This window comes from Podarcis liolepis (assembly GCF_965112155.1).
Source record: "Podarcis liolepis genome assembly, chromosome: 7".
In the NCBI taxonomy this organism is placed as follows: domain Eukaryota; kingdom Metazoa; phylum Chordata; class Lepidosauria; order Squamata; family Lacertidae; genus Podarcis; species Podarcis liolepis.
Genome location: NC_139561.1, coordinates 63,889,289 through 63,908,340, shown reverse-complemented (window position 1 = coordinate 63,908,340; position 19,052 = coordinate 63,889,289). Strand labels below are relative to the sequence as shown.

Genomic DNA, 19,052 nt, shown 5'->3' with positions numbered 1-19,052 from the left:
TTTTCTCTGCTTAGTGTTGTAGAGTGTGTTGCTGCTGACTTCATAACAGTTATCCCCACCTTTGAAATCAATTAGTGAGGACAAAACTTGGGTTAATCTGCTTTGAACATGAAAGTTAGTGCAACATTTATCTCATTATCTCTGCATCTTCAAGACCTTTAAATACCAAGACCTATGGCTAATTTGTTTCTTCTAACCTTCAGTAAGATGCTTTGTATGTTCTTTCATTTGCATGAGAAAGTTGGGTGTGATTTGCCCAAAACTGTCTGGTGGGCCAACCTTAGAGGCCTAACAGGCCTAATTAGGCCTATGGTCTGTAGGGAGTGAGTACAAACCTGGGACTATGCACAGTGGCGTAGCGTGGGGGGTGCAGGGGGGGCCGGCCGCACCGGGCGCAACATCTGGGGGTTAGGGTTAGGGGGCACAAATCCAGGGGTTAGGGGGCGCAAATTACTTGCCTTGCCCCGGGTGCTGACAACCCACGCTACGCCACTGACTATGCAAGCCAGGCTATAAATGTTATATGCCCTTGTGCAAAAGGGACCTGCTCTGGAAGGAGCTGTACTCACCCTGAAGGTTAGGGGTACTTCTGGCTCAGCTGCTGTGCTCAGTGGTGCACAGCATCTTCTAGGAGGTTTGGCTGGTGATCCAGTTGCAACATTGTCTGCACAGGGGTAACTTAAATTCAGTTGTCTATACTCTAATAATCTCTAATTTATATTTGTTGTTGTTGTTGTTGTTTAGTCGTTTAGTCATATCCGACTCTTCGTGACCCCATGGACCAGAGCACGCCAGGCACTCCTGTCTTGCACTGCCTCCCGCAGTTTGGTCAAACTAATTTATATTAGTGCAATGCATTAAACATGGGACTGCCATTGAATACTGTTAGGAAACTGTAGAATTCAGTGACCATATTCCCAAAAGGGACCAGCAGGTCTGAGTTTATTAAATCAATTCTGGCCCAACTGCAGTGGTTACTGATTAGTTTCTGGGTTCAATTCAAAGTGCTGGTTTGGACCTATAAAGCCACCATCCTCAGGACCCCAAAGTCCACCTCTTCCTACTTGAACCAGCTGAGACCCTGTGGCCCTCAAAGATCCTTCTCTGTGTACCTCATCTGAGGAAGGTGTGGAGGGTGACTAGATGAGAATGGGGTTTCTCACTAGTGGTTCCCTGTTTGTGGAATGCTCTCCACAAGGAAACACACCTGGCACCTTCATGGTCACTTTTTAGGTCCTAGGCTAAGATGTTTGTATTTAATTCTGATGATTAATTAGCCAGTAATTAGCTCATCCTTCGGTAGGTATGGGTAGGATGTCTTATTCTATTGTTCGATGAACATTTTAGGAATGTTGCATTGTATGTAAATTTTTAATTTGGCTTTTAGTTTATTTTACTTGTTTGTATTTCATCTTGCTGTTAAGTTGCTTTGAGATTTGTTTTTTCTAAAGAGCCTAACAAATGCAATAAATAACAATAATAGTATGTCATTGTCTATTGAGGCTTAGATTGAACTTTTGGAAGAAACTCTGCTTATATTTAGTTGTAGGTGCTTTAGATTTCTCTTAAGAAAGGGCAGCTTCCCCTCAAATGGAGCATGATAAAAGGTATGTGCTCTCCTTGCGTGCCACTGGTCTAGGAAATTTGCATGCCTTAATTTTGCCAACCTTTGAGCTTCAGCCTTAAGGGCATGGCATAGTTTTTGGTGAGCAGCCATCTTTAGTAAGTTTTTAAGCATCTTCAAATGAGGTATGAATAGTAAATAATAGTGGAAATTTTTGCAAATGGCTTGTAATTTAAGGCAGCCAAGTCTGTGTTGAAGAATCACAGAAGGACCTTGTTCTACATTTGGAATACGTTGTTTACTTTTGACTTAGAGGAGAAAGGAATTGAACCCTTAAATTAGCACTTCTGCAATAACAAATGTATTCAATATGGCTTTTTTTGGTTCCACTTTTATGCCAGGTGAGAAGTGCTAATTATGATGCCGACCCATTTGTTCAAGAATTTCAGTTTAAAGTCCGTGATGAGATGGCTCATGTGACAGGGCGTGTGCTTCCAGCTCCCATGTTGCAGTACGGAGGGCGGGTAAGAAACCCTTGTTTGTTTGCCTCCTGGTGTAATATTCAGATGGGATTCTAACTTTGATTAGTAGCTCTTCCCTTCGTAGAACCGTCTGAGTTTAAACATCTGTGGAATTATTTATTGATGCACATATTGTAAATTACCAGTACATTAATTTAATTTTTTTCTTCCCGTTTATTTCCATAGAATCGAACAGTTGCAACACCAAGTCATGGTGTGTGGGATATGCGGGGAAAACAGTTTCATACTGGTGTGGAAATCAAGATGTGGGCAATTGCTTGCTTTGCAACACAGAGACAATGTCGTGAAGAAATACTGAAGTAAGCCACCTGTTAATGAGGCAGTGAGCTGTTTCTCCCTTCCTTCCCCTGCCCTCATGTTACACAGGTTTTTTTTGCATGGTAGGTCACCGATTAGAAGAGGGTATGGGTTTTGTGCTTCTGCCTTAAAACGTGTGAAGCTGTCCAACCTTTGCTGCTGACATTGTTCACAAATGGGATTTATTTACCCAAAAGCTGCCTTGTTGCTGACAACCTGTTTTTCACATCTTTACTTTTTGGTTTATGATTGAAATTCAAGGGGTTGTTTTGACATTGTGGCAAGGAGGGACTGAGTGAAGGGTTAAAGACGTGAGATGGGCAGTAGCACCTGAGCAGGACAGTTTCTGGGGAGCTGTTCTCATTTGTTTTTCTTCAGCTTTCTCGAACTGTTCCACCTGCTGTTCCGCTATGCTGCAGTTGCAGTGTCTTGGAGGCCATGCCAACTTAACTGCAGCATGACAGTATATTTTAAGATTTTATTATATAGTAAAACAGTAACCATTGGCCATAAACATTGGCCACAAAGCCTCTCCTTTGTGTGTAGTTTCTCCTTTAGCAGCCCCTGACAGCCTTATGTGTGGTTAAAAGCTGTGCTGGCAACGCTTTTAATCATGTGTAATGCAAACCAGTGATCAACAGGAACTTGAAACATCATTTTAAATGGGCTTGAGAGTGGTACCATCATAATCATAAATCTTGTTGAAGGCTCTCACTACAGAAAGAAGTAGCTGGAGGGAGAAAGTATGTGATCTGTGCACCCAGAACTTTAGGGATTGGAAGAAAAAGGTATTCAGGGTTTTTGGGGGGTGGGGTATTCTTAGTTTCTATCGGTGGATGTTCATTATTCCTCCTTCAGAAAGCTTTCCATTTTTTGCCAGGGGTTTTACAGACCAGCTGCGCAAAATTTCCAAGGATGCAGGAATGCCAATCCAAGGTCAACCATGCTTCTGTAAATATGCACAAGGTGCCGACAGTGTGGAGCCTATGTTCCGACACCTTAAAAACACATATTCTGGGCTCCAGCTCATCATAGTTATCCTACCAGGGAAAACACCAGTGTATGGTAAATAAATATTAAAGTTGTATTTTGGTTCAGCTTGTGTTTGATCGCTTCTGTTTTCAAACTTTCAAATGGCAATCTTAGCATAGAAATGGCCAGTTGGACATGCAACATAGGTCAGACTTGTTGTATGTGTCTTGCTATTTTGTGAGGCTGAGAAATAGACAAGCTGGAAGAGGGGGAAATGTTGTTCAGGATAAAATAAATCTCTTGCCTGGAAAGAGAGCTTTGCATTCATATTTGCAAGGAAGGAGAAACTTTTGTCTTGGGTTTTCTTTCTCCTGTTGATCTCTCTCATTCCAGCTAAGCTTCATTGCTTTCCTCCCTATTAGCTGCTAGGGAAGATTAGCTCCATATGAAGAAAAGCAGATCAGCTCCTCTTGTCAGCATGAGTTCAATTCTCTCCAGTTTTCTTTGCCTATCAGGAGGGGACCTCATTCTGTACTGAAGATATAGAGTTGTGCTGCTTTTTTAATATTGTACCTTTCTCTTGACATCCTGTGCATTGGGCATGACTTAGTGAGCTGACATTGCAGGGACAGATTTTAGAACTGTGCTGTGGTGTAAAATATTGAAGTCCCTTCACATCAATGCTTGTTTCTCAGCCGAGGTGAAGCGTGTGGGGGACACACTTTTGGGGATGGCCACGCAGTGTGTTCAAGTCAAGAATGTCATAAAAACATCTCCTCAAACCCTCTCTAACTTGTGCCTAAAGATTAACGTAAAACTGGGAGGAATCAACAACATCCTTGTACCTCATCAACGGTAAGAATCCTACCTTAATGTTAAGGCAATTGTCAGAATTGTGTACTCTGTAGAACTTAAGGGAATTGCTTTTCCCCCCAGATGTGGCATGAAATGATCAGTTGGATTGAGCAATTAAAAACCACACTGATTGGCATAAAGTGTAACAGAGAGCACTTTAAGACAATCAAAATGGTTTTTAATTGCAATTGTTAAGTATATATAGTCATAACTTCAGATAACAAGTGCCATCTGAGAAAATGTGTTTCTCAATTTTCATACTTGGGGAATGCCTCTTCTTAAACACCTACTGCAGCATGTACATGCATAATCTAAAACAGGGATAGTGGAGAACTATGGCCCTCCAGGTGTTGTTGAACTTCTAATTATCCCTGACAACTGGCCATGCTGGCAGGGGTTGATCGTATCCAGAGGACCACAGGTTCCAACAATCCTCAGCTAAAGGCAAATTACATTTTTCCTGCAGAGCTATTCTTCCATATTCAGATTTAATTTATTGATTTAAAGAATCTTAAGAATGTGATTTTTAACCAAGTTATAGCCGTACTAATGTTACGTGCTTGATTTGATAGCCAAATTAATTTGCTAAAGCAACATTGGTCATCACAAAAGTACAGTCGTACCTTGGAAGTCGAACAGAATCCATTCTCAAAATAAAAAAAATCCTTCTAGTAGTAGCACCTTAAAGACCAACTAAGTTAGTTCTTGGTATGAGCTTTTGTGTGCATGCACACTTCTTCAGATACACAATCCATTCTGGAAGTCAGTTTGACTTCCAAAATGTTCGAAAACCAAATCACAGCTTCTGATTGGCTACAGTAAGCTCCTGCAGCCAATCGGAAGCCCCGTCGGACATTTGGATTCCAAAATAATGTTTGCAAACTGGAACAATCACTTCTGGGTTTGCAGTGTTCGGGAGCCAAAACGTCTGAGTTCCAGGGCGTTTGGGATCCAAGGTATGACTGTACAGACATAATTAATAATTGTATTTTTTGTAGCTGTTATCTTATTGAAAACTTTAATAAGAAACAGGGTTTGACACAGCTAAATCTAAGTGATTTGGGGAACTTTATAATTTAAAATTTTGATAATTTGATAACCTTAGATGTTCTTGATGGTTTTGTGTTAATCATATTGTAATGGCAATTGGCTGTAATCAATAAAAATCTGACTGATTAGATTGCAAAAATAAATAAATACATGCAATCAATTTGAAAGGTACATTTTAGGAGATTGGACCCCATTTCGCAGGATAATTTTTGTCTGATCCGTCCGGATTACTATAGCAACCATATCCCTTATATATAATATAATTATTCCTATCATCCAGTAAATAACAGTTTTTGTCCCCACTATTCAAAGAATAAACTGTACCATGAATCAGTTTCAAAAACCTATCCCTGAGGAATTATGCAGCGAGCAGTATAATTCCCAGTGAGCAATATTGTCCACCTCGCTCTGGCCACACGATTTGAGTCATCAGCTCCAGTCACAGGAATGTGAGACTGACTGTAAGATGCCCTCTCACTTGCACATCTTTAGTAAGCCCATGTATTCAGAGCTTCTCTGCCTCCTACAGCAATGTGGAGTGTTTGTTTTTATTTATTTTAAGTAGAGGAAGTCTGGTACATCCAAAATCTGCTATGTGTTCTAAAAAACTAAACCCTGGCATTTTAATTTTCTGTATGAAGAGTTCTAGACTCCGTGGATGCATTTCAGGAATAGTTGCTTACCTTCTAGAATGTGAGGTGCATAGTCTAGGACCCTTCTGAGGAAGGCGGTAGATGAAGTTTGGGTTTGAGATTGACATGTCACCTTTTTTTTAAAAGACCTTCTGTGTTCCAACAACCAGTGATTTTCTTGGGAGCAGATGTTACTCATCCACCTGCTGGGGATGGAAAGAAGCCATCTATCGCTGCTGTGAGTTGCATTCACATTTGTGTGTGCCCCCCACCCAACCTTCATTGAATCATTGAATACCTTAGTTATGAGAGAGAATGTTCACAAGGATTGACTGCCTTAAATAGGCCCCTTGTCTCTGTCTCATTAGTTCTCCCTGCCTCCTTTTGTGCTTAGTTTTCTGATGTAATCAAAGCATTCCCTAATACAAAATGACAGTTGCTTGGGGTTCCAGGGCTAACCATGCGCCAGATGGAGCATTATTATGAATCAGGCAAGGTTCAGTTTGCACATATGTAATGCTGCACCATGTTTTAGTGCTCTTTGCACAAACAGGAAGAAACCAAAGCAAATCCTAGGGCTTTCACACTACCCTCTCCTCTTGCACAATGAGGAAAAGGACCACCTTCCTTTATGGCACACTGCTTGAAAACCACTGCACTAAATCATCATTTAGTATTTTCAGTGAATGAAGCCAGCGTATAGATAATAACATCATGATAGCTGTGAGAAGAAGGCAGATCTGGATCAACTGGTATATATCTGATTCATTTGCAGTTGATCAGCAAGGATTTCTGACTCCCCATTTTTTAACAAAACCAGCAGCAGCAACAGAATGAAACCCACCACCCAACAAAATATTACTGCTGAAATGAAGAAAGCTTGGGGTAACCAGAAATAGATTTTGCGTGTGAAAGATCTGGGAGGCTTGGTTTGGCGCTGATACTCAAAACTGTTGCTAGACTCAGAATTAGGCAGTGGAAGACAGGAGTGCCTGGCGTGCTCTGGTCCATGGGGTCACGAAGAGCCAGACACGGCTAAATGACTAGACAACAACAACAAGAACATGTCTTTTACACCAAATTCTAGTTGGTGGATCTTGAGGTTATAGTAAAAACAAGCAGATTCCACAAGATCTCTTAACCCATGCATTAGGATCACCAGTGCTATCAGATTCAGTTTTGTCCAAGTGGGTGTGTTTGCTGTGTGTATGTCATGAGAGCTCCACTAGATGTCTATGACAAATTAGACATGCATTATTCACATGGCGAATGAAGCACAGTTGTTTAGACCTCAGTGGATAAAACTTACTGCATTCTTAAATGTGGATGACTTTCCAAGCTTTTATACAGCAAAATTTAGTGATAAGCGGTTTTCACAGCTTTTCGCAACTGTCACTCTCTGAAGGCTTGTGCTTCCTGTTGGGAAAAACTATTTACGCAGATTAGAGAAAGTGTTGTCTGTCTGGAACGATCATATTTCTTCATGTGCCTCTCTTGTTTTAGGTTGTAGGTAGTATGGATGCCCATCCTAGCAGGTACTGTGCCACAGTGAGAGTTCAAAAACCCCGCCAGGAGATCATCCAAGACTTGGCCTCCATGGTTCGAGAACTTCTCATCCAGTTCTACAAGTCAACACGCTTCAAGCCCACACGAATAATCTTCTACCGTGATGGAGTGTCAGAAGGGCAGTTTCGACAGGTGTTTATGTCCCACAACTTTTACCATAAAAGGGCCCTCAGAGCAGATTACGGCGCTTATAAAACTATTTTTACAAGGACCATAATTTGACCCGCAAGTCCATTTCCCTCAAGTGACACCTGATGTAACATGTGATGTCATGTGTGTGGAAGGGACAACATGACTGCAAAGAAGCAACTGGGAACCTTTAAATGTGTTCCTGATAGTTCCTTGGCATTTTAATTTGGCAACAAATGCAAGGCTTGGAGTGTAGCTGATCCCTTTCAGAAGCAGAGCTTGAACACAGCGCTAGTCAGCTTGATCACAGTGGCTTCAAGTTTCACTGTGATCAGCTACACTTCAGAGTATCGGAAACTTTCAAGTGTAGCCAGTCCAAGAGTTGATGTCAAACTCTGCTTTGATTCCCTGGGATTTTCCTTGGCAGCACAGCTTGAATTCAAAGGAAAAATGGGTCACCTGATGGTCACCTAAGGTTCTTGAGAGGTGGGTGCTCCTGTCAAAGTGGGAATACTTAGAAAGGTGGGCAGTTCAGAACCGGACCCTTCAGTCAGGTCCTAGTCCGCCACAGAATTCAGTGGCCAAGTTGCATGATGGTTTGAGAATATAACACCAATCCTTGCCCTACTGCACTGGTTGCCACTTAGTATCCAGGCCCAATTAAAAGAGATGGTTTTGACCCATAAAGCCTTAAATGGTTCTACCTTTTAAAGACTACCTCTCCCCATATGAACCAACCCTGCAATCATCCTCTGAGGAACCTTTTTTGCCTCCTCTACAAGAAATCCGGAGGGTGGCAATGTAAGAATGGGCCTTTTCTCCAGGGGCTCCTCATTTGTGGAATGCCGTCCCCAGGGAGGCTCTTCTGGAGCTTTCATTAGGCTCCAGATGAAAGCACTCCTCTTCTCCCAGGCCTTTGGCTAATTAAACAATATATTACTTTTAAAACTGCCAGGGGGTGGGGATTGTGTTTTGTTTGTTAAATATTTTTGTGTTGTATACTGTAAACTGCCCTTTGATCCTTACATGAAGGGCTGTATATAAACTTAATAAATAATAAACTCCACTTTAGATATTTTAAATAGCCATAATATGTTCTAACATGTTTGGTTGAACTGGTCACAGGTCTTCTGACCCTTCCAGGTCCATCTCCCTTCTCCCTTTATTGCCCTTAGCTCCTTGGGAAATCATGGAGATGGCTGGAGTCCACTAACTGGAAGAGGGCATTAAAAGCAATCGTGCTAGTCACCAGGCCATTTATTCTTTCCAAAGATCAGCCCAGGACTTGTGTGTACACACACACACACACACACACACACACACACGGTTACTCTGGGAAGCCTGCAAGTAGAGCCTGAAGGCAACAGTCCTCTGAGTAATTGGAGTTCAAAGGGTAACCTGGAGGTCGCATATACTATCATTAGCACAAATTAGTAGATCTGTCCTCTGTGAATCTATCTAATCCCATTTTAAAATTGTTCTTGATTCTGGCCATCATCACCTCTTATGGCAGTAAATTAATTATGCACCATGTGAATTACTTGATTGTGTCTGGCCTGACCCTCCTGCCAATTGGCTTTTCACAAAATGTTTCTCAGTGTCTAACAAATCTAAACCCCACCTTTTGACGTCATTCCACTCATATATTGAGACTCCTTAACACCCCATGCCCAGTGGTCTTGCACATGAAATAGGTAGCAATTGGGAGAATTCTTACTTGCAAAATTTCACTTCTGCATTTCCCATTGTCATTGCTGCTAGTATGCACTACAATACTGATTCCACCCAGCCTATCTAGCCAATATGTGATGCCTGCAACCTTTGATATGCATTAAATGCACCCACCAAAACCCATCTCTCTATATGCCTAATTATCAAATTGACCATTACAAGGAGCCCTAGAGGCATAGTCTCTGCTCAAGAAGATGTTTATTTGTCACCCAAGGAATACTTCCTTTGTAAAGGAATGTTTTCCTCTTCCTCAGAAAGATGCTCTCCTTCCTCGAGACCCTCATTCTCCATGCCAGCAGAGGAGCTGTCAGCTTGGCAGCAGGACGTTTCTATTATGTCCCTGATGTGTCAGGACCAAGTAGTGATCCATCCACAACAATGGAACTACATTAAGTTCCCCACAATGAGATCGCCCTCCTTCTACCCAGCACAAAGCACCATATCAAATACATGACCTGTCGCATGGGTGGGACTTGATACTGATTGTTTAAACACACTTGTTCTAATAACTGCACCAGGATGCTAGCTTCCAGACTGAACTGCAAGTCCAGCCCAAATCTGTATAAATCTATATTGTCTGTTTTGCAGTTCTGCTATACATAGACCTTGGAGGTTCTAAACCAGCAAATACTATAGTGTCTTCTACATTTTAGTAGACTTAAAAGTTAGACACACTTCAAATGTATGTGTGTGTCTCTGCAATAGAATTAAGTAGTGTGTGTATTTTTTAAAATTGTTAATTTATCATGAAGACTCGGGGGCGGGGGGGGGGAGAATACTAGCAGCATACACCAATACAACAAATAAACAAGGATCAGGAATTTGAAGTGTACCCATTGACTACTAATGTTTCAAGAAATAAATTTCTAATTTCATATTTTTAACTTAAAATAACATAAATTAGTATAATATCCATACCTTTATACCTCAAAACATTAAGATCAGTGAAGCAATGAGTTTTTTCTAGAATGTTCAGTAAAAGGCTTGCAGTGTGCCATAAAGTCTTGCTGTTACCTTTCCCCTTTTATTCTTAAATATATCAGTTTTGCTACTAGAGCAAATTCTGAGAGGTTTTCTGTCCACTCATTTGTTGCCGTTTTCTTTGTGATCTTGGTTTCTTTTCACATAAGAATTTGATTCAAGTGTCCTGTTTTATTTTCTATTTGAGAGTAAGCTAACCGTTCTGTATCTGCACTATAGGTGTTGTATTATGAGCTGCTAGCAATTAGAGAGGCCTGTATCAGTCTCGAAAAGGATTACCAGCCTGGCATAACATATATTGTTGTTCAGAAGAGGCATCATACAAGGCTGTTTTGTGCTGATCGGACAGAAAGGGTAAGACTTGTCTAATTTCAGTGTAGTTGCTTCCAAGTGGGTGACTGAAGAAAGTGTAATCTATCATTATTAGCATGTATATAGTGGTTTAGAACTTTCACAGCACTTCAGATGAATCATCTTGTTGTAATCCTTACAACAGTCCTATAAGATAGCCCATTATGATTTACCCCTGTCGGAGATGGGATTGAGAGGCTGACAAATGATGGTAGAGGCAAAATTTCAGTGGAGGATGTCCTGATTTATAGCACGGTACAACAGCTGAATTCCCCCACTTTGTAAATGCTTCAATGAGGAGCCATAGCACAATGGCAGAGTAACAACTTTGCTTGCAGAAGGTCCCCAGTTCGTCACTCCAGTGAAAAACATCTTGAGCAGCAGGGCTTACTAAAGCCCCTGTACGAGACCTTGACAATCTGCTGAGTATCTAGATAACAGGCTAGATGAGCCTATGGGTCTGGTCTGATAGGAAGCTATATGTTTCTATTCTTCCAAGTTTACTGTTCCATTTCAAAGGCAAGCAAAATTGACTGATACAAAATGGCATTCCAACTTCATTTTGTTGTGAACCTCACCTCTATGTTAACAACAGACTTTATTCCAGCTGCCAGCCTCTTTGCACCATCAGGTTACAAGCCTGGTGTCAGCAGCCGAGTTCTGGACTTGCTTTCATGCACAAAAACTAGGAGAAGCTGATGTTCAAAGTTGAAACAAATAAAAGCAGATTTTTCAGTATTTTATATCATGTGTTCATTACATAATTATCAAGCTAACATTTTTGTTCCTCTCCTGTGGAAATGCATTCTTTTCTAGGTTGGAAGAAGTGGGAACATCCCAGCTGGAACAACTGTAGATACGGATATCACACATCCTTACGAATTTGATTTTTACCTCTGTAGCCATGCAGGAATACAGGTAGGAACTAAAGCACAAACCTACTTGACTCAGTCTGGGTTTGGTACCATTCGTGAGCAGACATGAGTGGTAATATAAGTGAATCTGCAGGGTGCTTTCTATTTAAACCAGTTTTTTAAAACAACCAAGGCTGACTTAAAGCAAGCTTTTTATGACTTGAGCTTTTTTCCCAAGTTTGTACCCTTTAGATTTGCCATGGAACAAAAATGTCATATTAGCCAGGAATGTATTCTCAAAATATTTGGCTCACACACTAAATCTTTTCTGTGACATCTGAAGACAGAAAATGTGTTAGGAATTGTCCCCTGGAAGCTCTGCTATGGCTCCAGCATTTGCTGTTCCGTGCTTGTATTCACCCATATACCTTTCGGAAGCTGCAGAAAATATGTAATTGCTGTGCTTCATAAATTCGAAACTGAAGCAGCTTGGCATCAAGCTCTTACAAAGTAACTTTGTTTAGTTACCCCAAGGCTCCTTAAAACTATCTTCAGCCTCTGATTATGGGCTGTATCCAGTGTAGCAGCAAGTCACTTGTCTTGATCAGCTGGTGAAAAGCTTTGTGCCAGTGGATCATTGTTGCACCAGAGAATGCATAAGCAGGTTGCTGGTAAGTTTGTTGTTAACACAACTGTTGCATGGGTTTTCTCTGTTGTGCAGCATTAAAACTCTCATGTCCAGTCGCACAAGAGCCGTTGCACTGGTGAATGATACAGCCCTATATTTTAGCACTTGGAAGTGTTCATTTGAAATAAGTGACAGGATAGGGCTGTGGTGGTGTTCTGCAGGATGCTAATGTGCTGCAGTGCCAAGAGTGTGCAAGGGTGGGGCTACAGCAACATGGAATCCCCTTTTCACATTAATAAGAACTGTATTCTCAGGAGCACAGTCAATATCCTTGGCATACAAAAACATTTGCTGTTCAGTTTAATTTTTATAGAAATGTGATGCAGAAAGTTAATTGGGAATTTGAACTGATGTTTCATTCTCCCTAGGGTACCAGCCGTCCCTCACATTATCATGTATTGTGGGATGATAACTGTTTTACTGCAGACGAACTTCAGCTGCTAACTTACCAGCTCTGCCACACCTATGTGCGCTGCACACGATCTGTGTCTATACCTGCACCAGCGTATTATGCTCACCTGGTGGCATTCAGAGCAAGATATCACCTTGTAGACAAAGAACATGACAGGTAAGAGTAGCGTTGCCAGATGACTTGGCTTCTCCGACCTCTGGGCTAGTTGCCAGAATTTTTTATTTTAAAGTATGGCATTTGATCTCATTGCAGACTTGTTCCAAACTTGATTTTTTTTTTTTTTTTTTAGTAAAGGTCAACATCATTTTCACATGTTTAAACAGTATAGTCAACACATGTGCACTAGGGTGCCTGGTTGTTTAGCTCAGTCCTAGCACATTGTTTCATGCTGCTGCATATGAAACCACTGAGTATAGTCAGTTAGCTTACAAGAATGATCCATTAACTTCACTTTTTTGTGCAACCCTGATTGGATTTTGAGAGGTAAGTAGGGGTGTGTGCATGCTCCATGGAGACCACATGCATAATTAGACCCCTTTGGGCATTGCCCTGTCTCTCCCACCTCAACTAGCAAACCATCAAATGTGCATGATTAAATGTGTACAGAGTTCTACAGAAATGGCAGCAGGCAAGCCAGTTAGCGATGAAGTCCATTGAGCTAAAGTCGTCATGATTGCCAATCTGTCCTTTATAAATCTAGCACTGTTATAAATATGACTCAGAGTTCCTGCAGTGTTCCCATACAGCTCATTCATTCATTCATTCATTCTAGAAGGTTGCCCTGTGGGTGTGGTGGGGAACCGTGGATTCCCATAGATGGTTACCCACAACTTCAATCTTTTATTAGGTGCAATTGGGTGCGCAAATTATTTGCAACAGTCCATTGTGCTTTAAGTATGTGTTTGTGAGAAAAGATAGCACATTGTTCATGCTAACCACTACATCACACATTTGATTGTACATGTTGTAGGGCAGTTTCTTCAAGCTTTCCCATGATGTCTATGGATAGCCATTTTAAATGAGTGTGTGAATTTGCCCATAGAAGTGTTCCACTGACTTGTTCTATACTAATAATTGGTGGTGGGAACCATGCATCTAGTACTAAAGTCCATCCATGTGCTGCATTAGTGTAATGTATTGTTTTTGAGAGCTGAAAAGAACACGGAATACAGCTTTCTTAAACCTCTCTTCCTGGTTGATGTTCAGAAGCAAAGGAATTAGCACAAGGCTGTACTAATGGCTGCTCAGTGCAGAAATTAGAATTGTTTTTTACAGCTTAGTTGCTTAAAAATATAAGAAGGGAGCGTGACTTTTGCTTCTTGGGCCCAAAGGTGTTTGCTAATTCTTCTCTCTTTTCCCCACTATTGCAGTGCTGAAGGAAGCCATGTTTCAGGACAGAGCAATGGGAGAGATCCCCAAGCCCTTGCGAAGGCTGTACAGATTCACCAAGACACCTTACGCACCATGTACTTTGCTTAGCTATAAAAAAAATATCAGTGAGACCGGAGCCTATTCACGAAAGGAAGAACTGCAGAATTAAGCCACATACAGTGTATGTTTAAAGAAGGGTCAGTTCATTGGGGAGGGGGATACCTCTGCCACTGCTGAAACTGATCCTATGGGAGGGGGCATGGGCCTTATCCTTGTTTTGACACAAGGAAGATTGTTTACTTCACCGAGAACACGGCACTTATTATGCAATATGAAACCAGCCAACTGCTTTTGAAGCAGCCTCCAATGGGAAGTGCTGCCGTCATCGTTGTTGTCTTTTCCTTTGTGTGTGTTTTTTCTTGTAGTTAACCCTTTTTTATGCCTTTACCTCAAGTTGCTCAGCAGCACAACTCTTTCTGCAAAAAAGAAACAATTATTACGGTATTAAAACTTACAGGAGCAATCAAAAAGGTGATTGTTGGGGTGGGCAAGTGAAGTGAAGTAGAGAATGTGCAAAAATGTTTTTATCATTTGGGTACCCCTACGAGGGTAGCCGGTGGCTTCCCCTCAATGGCTGTCAGCACTTGAATGTGACCATAGCAAGTGTGTTTGTATGTTTGAGTGAGCAGCTCCACAGCGTATGTTGTGGGAAAGGCTGTGTGTATAGTGCATTTGCAGATCCATTGATCCCAGTGTGGTTTAGCCAACTGCTGCCTTTTGTGTCTGTCTTCATTGCTTGGAGTTGCTCAACTCAAGTCTGTTTCTGTACCATAACTAAGTTAACCATATATGTTGATGCTGGCAGTAGCGATACAACCTGATGAGATTAATGAAGCTGCTGCTTTCTCCTTGTCCAGAAGTTTCAGCTAATTTTACATCTTGTGTGCCATGTGTATACCTTCTGAGCTTCTTGTGACAGCAGATCTCCTCCCCTGTTTTGCCAGGGTGACGTGTAATATCCATTCAAGTACAGACACTAAGTTGAGGTCTCTCTTTTTTTAAAATGAAAAAATATATATTAGTTGACTCGCTGCCTCTCACTTTAATGTGATTGCATATATATATCTATATATACGTGTACTTTGAGGTTTAGCTTCCTTTTTTCTTTTATATTTATTAGAGTAATAATAATGCTTTAATTTAAGTCAGTGTATTGGCGACATCAGTTTTAATGTTTAGAAACATAACTATTTTGTTTTAGAGAACTGACAATGTTTTTGCTATCTTTTAGTGCAATAAGCCTTTGCAAAGGAGAAAAATCTGTCCATTTTTGCTGTGCACAATCAGCAGCATTTTGCACCACTAATAGTGGGAGAATGGACATGTTTGTGCACTTAAAAGGACAAAGTTAGCCTTAATTTTGAAAGGAAAGTCTTGTAATAGGGAGGATTCCCATTTTTAATGCATAAAAAGGCAAACCCTTTCATGCTGCTAGCAGACTACAAGCTTTAATACTGTCTAGTAATGCAGGATTTTTGCTCTGCTGCACCCTGGGGTTGGAGGGCATGGTTTTTCCCAGCACAGAAGAAATTCATGTTTTTAGATCTGTCCAGATGACATTGAGCAAAAGTCTAAAAGGGGGCATGAAGATTTTTTAAAAGCAGTTTTTGATCATGTAGACTTTCCTTTTGAAACTGAGTGCTTCATTTCATTTTACAAATAAAGCTACCAGAGGGCTGGGATACACTTAAGTGAGATCACTGAAATGTGAATCAGATGAATGGGCCTCTTTTCATTCCACTTTGAAGCTGAAGCAAAGTATTTTACAAGATGATGAAGATGAGCATTGAACTCAGTAGCAGGGATTCAGGGGCGTTTTGCACTTTGTAAACACATGAACTGCATTTGTGACTGCTTTTTTTGCACTGGTTTTATAGTATATATACATAGATATATACTGCAGATGGTTCATATGGGCATTGCTAGTAACCTAGCCCTGCTGAAACAAACAGACAAACCATTCTCCACATGAAAACCATTTCACTGGTTGAAGCATCTTTCTTATATTGTGCTGTCTTCAAAGTGACCCACTATATTTGCCAATTTACTGTATTTTCAGCTGAAAAATCTGAGCCCATTTTGCTCCAACAGGCCTGAACCTTTCCTTTTTCTTCTCTCCCCACCCCACCCCCACCAGAAAACTTAAGTACTGTGTTTTATATGCTTTCCTGTGCAGGCATATGCTGCTGTTCATGGTGTCTCAAAATGCTTTACTGCACTTGTGATCTAGTGAAGTTTACTCCCAGTTTCAGCAAAATGGTACAATGCACACTTAACCTCTTGGGGGCAAGAATCAAAGTGCACTTGAAATAATTGTGATGGGGAGCAGCTTGCCTTAGGGGGTTGGGAAGAGGTATGCACTAAGATGAAAGGGGAAACTGCTAGAACCAAAAGAGTTCTTAGTGAATTGAATTGCAAGTGGCTGTTTTCATGCTTCAACTTCTGGAAGTTTCCTAGCTGAGGATACTTCATGCACTGTACTTATGCTTGAATTCCTAGCATGAAATGACTGCGGGGAGTTCAATACCAGCCTGCTTAGGCCCCATGATGTGGCCAATGGACTCAGACTTCACCTCCTTTGTCCTTCTCCCCCCGCCTAAAGAGAACATACACCACTTGTTGTCAGGGTAGCCTAGTAAACCTCCCTGGAGCTTGAGGTCAAGTTTAACGGTTCTAATATGGGTGAATCACAACAAATCTTCACTAATATTAATGTTAAGTTTTTTCTCTTCCAAGGATTGTCACTTTAAAAGGCTCCAGTGGGAATTCTTACTCAGTGTTTCACAATTGCGGTTTTAAAAGTGAGTTGTGGAACATTGGGACCTCTGCCCCCCCCCCTTTTAAAGACCTTTTAGCTGTTTATACCAAGATGTACTATAATATTTATTTCCTGACCTGTCCCTAGAATGGTGGCTCTAAAGCCTCCTTTGCTGCAGCCATCACTCTCATCCTTCCAAAGTGAAAATGATTTAGAGCCCAACAGAGAAGCACCTTTAAAATACTTGTACACAGTGCTAGTGTGATTGATTTTCATGTGGAGAGGAGATGGTAACTTAAAAACAAACCGGAATATATTTTAATTTTGAAACTGTCTTTGTCAAGTGCCGATAAAATTTGTAATACACTGGCCTGGTTCACACCTAAATGCTAAGCCATGGTTTGATTAACAAACCACAAGTTAACCACCGGTTGTCTCATAGATGATCAACAAACCATAACTTGTTTCTTCAGAGTTGTTTTGGGTTTTCCAGCTGTTCTTGGTTTGTGCCTATGTAGCTTGGTGAGAGGGTGGAGTGGCCAAAGAAATGTTTAAGGAAGGGTGAAGGGTTTGGGTATAACAACAAGCCATAGTTAAAACAAACGAAGGTTTGTAAGCCAACAAAAAAAAATCATGACTTCAGGTTGTGGTTAGGCACTAAACAAACTGTAGTTGGGTTGATGGCAGGGTTTGGAGGCTCAAACAACAAACTATGGTTTAATAAACAATGACTTAGTATTATCTGCGAGCCAGGCCAATATCAGTGTACTGGCATTGAAGGCCACCTGTACTACAGTACTGTAGCTGCTATATTTATTTAAATGGAGGTGGGCAATTACTGCACTAAGGAAATGGGCAGGTGAACAGGAATCCACTTTAAGAAGTAGTATTCTGATTTTTGTTGTTTCAAAAGCAATTTTAACAGTGTGATATAACAAAGGGTGCTGTCTTAACCAAGATTATAAAATAGCCAGATATTCTTCCTTTGTTTTGAAAGACTTAAGATATATTTTGATGTTTGCAGTGGATGGGTGGAGGTGGGGATGGGAGGAAATAAACGGTACCTCATCTGTGGTGGCAGTTTCCAGTATATTTTTCACAAGATTATATGGAGTTTTATTTTTGTACATGCTCTCTGTTTTTGTTTTCTAAAAAAGCTTTCTTGAATTTTAATGTGCTTTCATGAAAATTTCTGCCTGTACAGCCAAGACAGCTGTCTGTTCAGCCTATATAGGTACAAAAGTGTAGGTTTAATAGTTTTTTGCACCCAGCTTGGCCTTGTTCTTCATTCAGTATGCGTATTCCTGCCTAGAATGGTTGCTGTAACTCCCCCCACCTCGGTTGTCTTATTTCTCACTTGTACTTGCAAGAGCCACTGTCCTCTCTTCATCACCACTCCATACCTGAGAGTTGCTTGGTGCTGAGTTCTGTCCACCATGAAAACACAGTGCATTGTTCTCCATATGTTTTGAACTACAACTTTCATCAGCTTCAGGCTGAATAAAGCTGAGCTAACAGAATGTGCCCCTCTGTAGGTAAGGACTTTTCTTTTGTGCCATTGGGCTTGCTCTCTGTCAGGTACAATTCCCATTAATTTCAGCAAGTCGGTAGTGCTAGGGCTGGATTTTCAAAGGCGGAATTGATGACTTTTGGGCAACCCTAGTAGTACAAAGCATTAGAGTCCTACTGGCCAAGCTTCATCATCTAAGCAACAGCTGCTAAGAAGGGCATTATTAAAAGACATCAGACCGAAAGGTTCATTCTGTGGGGTCTTTCACACACACGTGTGTGTGAGACTATGTTAGAACGTAAAGATCTCAGGAGTGTTAGATGAAAAATGTTAAAAATAATGGCAAGGGTGCTTCCCAAAGCCTCCTTTGGGATATTTCTGCAAGACTGAAAGTCTATCTGCTTGTAGATATCCTTTGACTCTGTGTGTTCCCCTATGCAAATTATTGTGACTTATTAACCACCCATGTAACCTTCCTGTTGTATAGCTTTTCTGCTAGCTGTTTTTGATGATGGCAACACCCTGAATCTGTCAGATTTTCCCACTTGGTAGGTAAGTGATTCATTGAATAGATTTTTAGTGCTATGAACTGATAGAACAATTACCTTTTCAACTGGAAGAGTTGTTTGTGTGTCTGCAAAGTGGGAGCAGGACATACCTTTTTAATCAACTTCCACTTCCCATCCTTTTCACTTGAGGGCAGTTTGTCCATGCATATTGAGCTTGTGG

General features: G+C 41.0%; 1 protein-coding gene across 3 annotated transcripts in view; it reads left to right on the top strand.

Moving 5' to 3' along the window:
* LOC310710733 (protein argonaute-3) overlaps window positions 1-17,983 on the top strand; it is a 49,515-nt gene extending 31,532 nt beyond the window's left edge. For 2 of the 3 annotated variants that reach the window (XM_083511787.1, XM_083511786.1), the window contains exons 10-19: window positions 1,966-2,088; window positions 2,272-2,405; window positions 3,284-3,468; window positions 4,071-4,230; window positions 6,060-6,150; window positions 7,416-7,610; window positions 10,539-10,673; window positions 11,487-11,588; window positions 12,581-12,780; window positions 13,995-17,983. In XM_083511787.1, coding sequence (XP_083367913.1) covers window positions 1,966-2,088; window positions 2,272-2,405; window positions 3,284-3,468; window positions 4,071-4,230; window positions 6,060-6,150; window positions 7,416-7,610; window positions 10,539-10,673; window positions 11,487-11,588; window positions 12,581-12,780; window positions 13,995-14,103 — 1,434 coding nt within the window. In that variant the 3' untranslated portion in view covers window positions 14,104-17,983. Of the gene's footprint in view, window positions 1-1,965; window positions 2,089-2,271; window positions 2,406-3,283; window positions 3,469-4,070; window positions 4,231-6,059; window positions 6,151-7,415; window positions 7,611-9,592; window positions 9,805-10,538; window positions 10,674-11,486; window positions 11,589-12,580; window positions 12,781-13,994 lie in introns of all 3 variants that reach the window. The other variant, XR_014528225.1, reaches the window with a different exon arrangement.
* The last annotated feature ends 1,069 nt before the right edge of the window (window positions 17,984-19,052 follow it).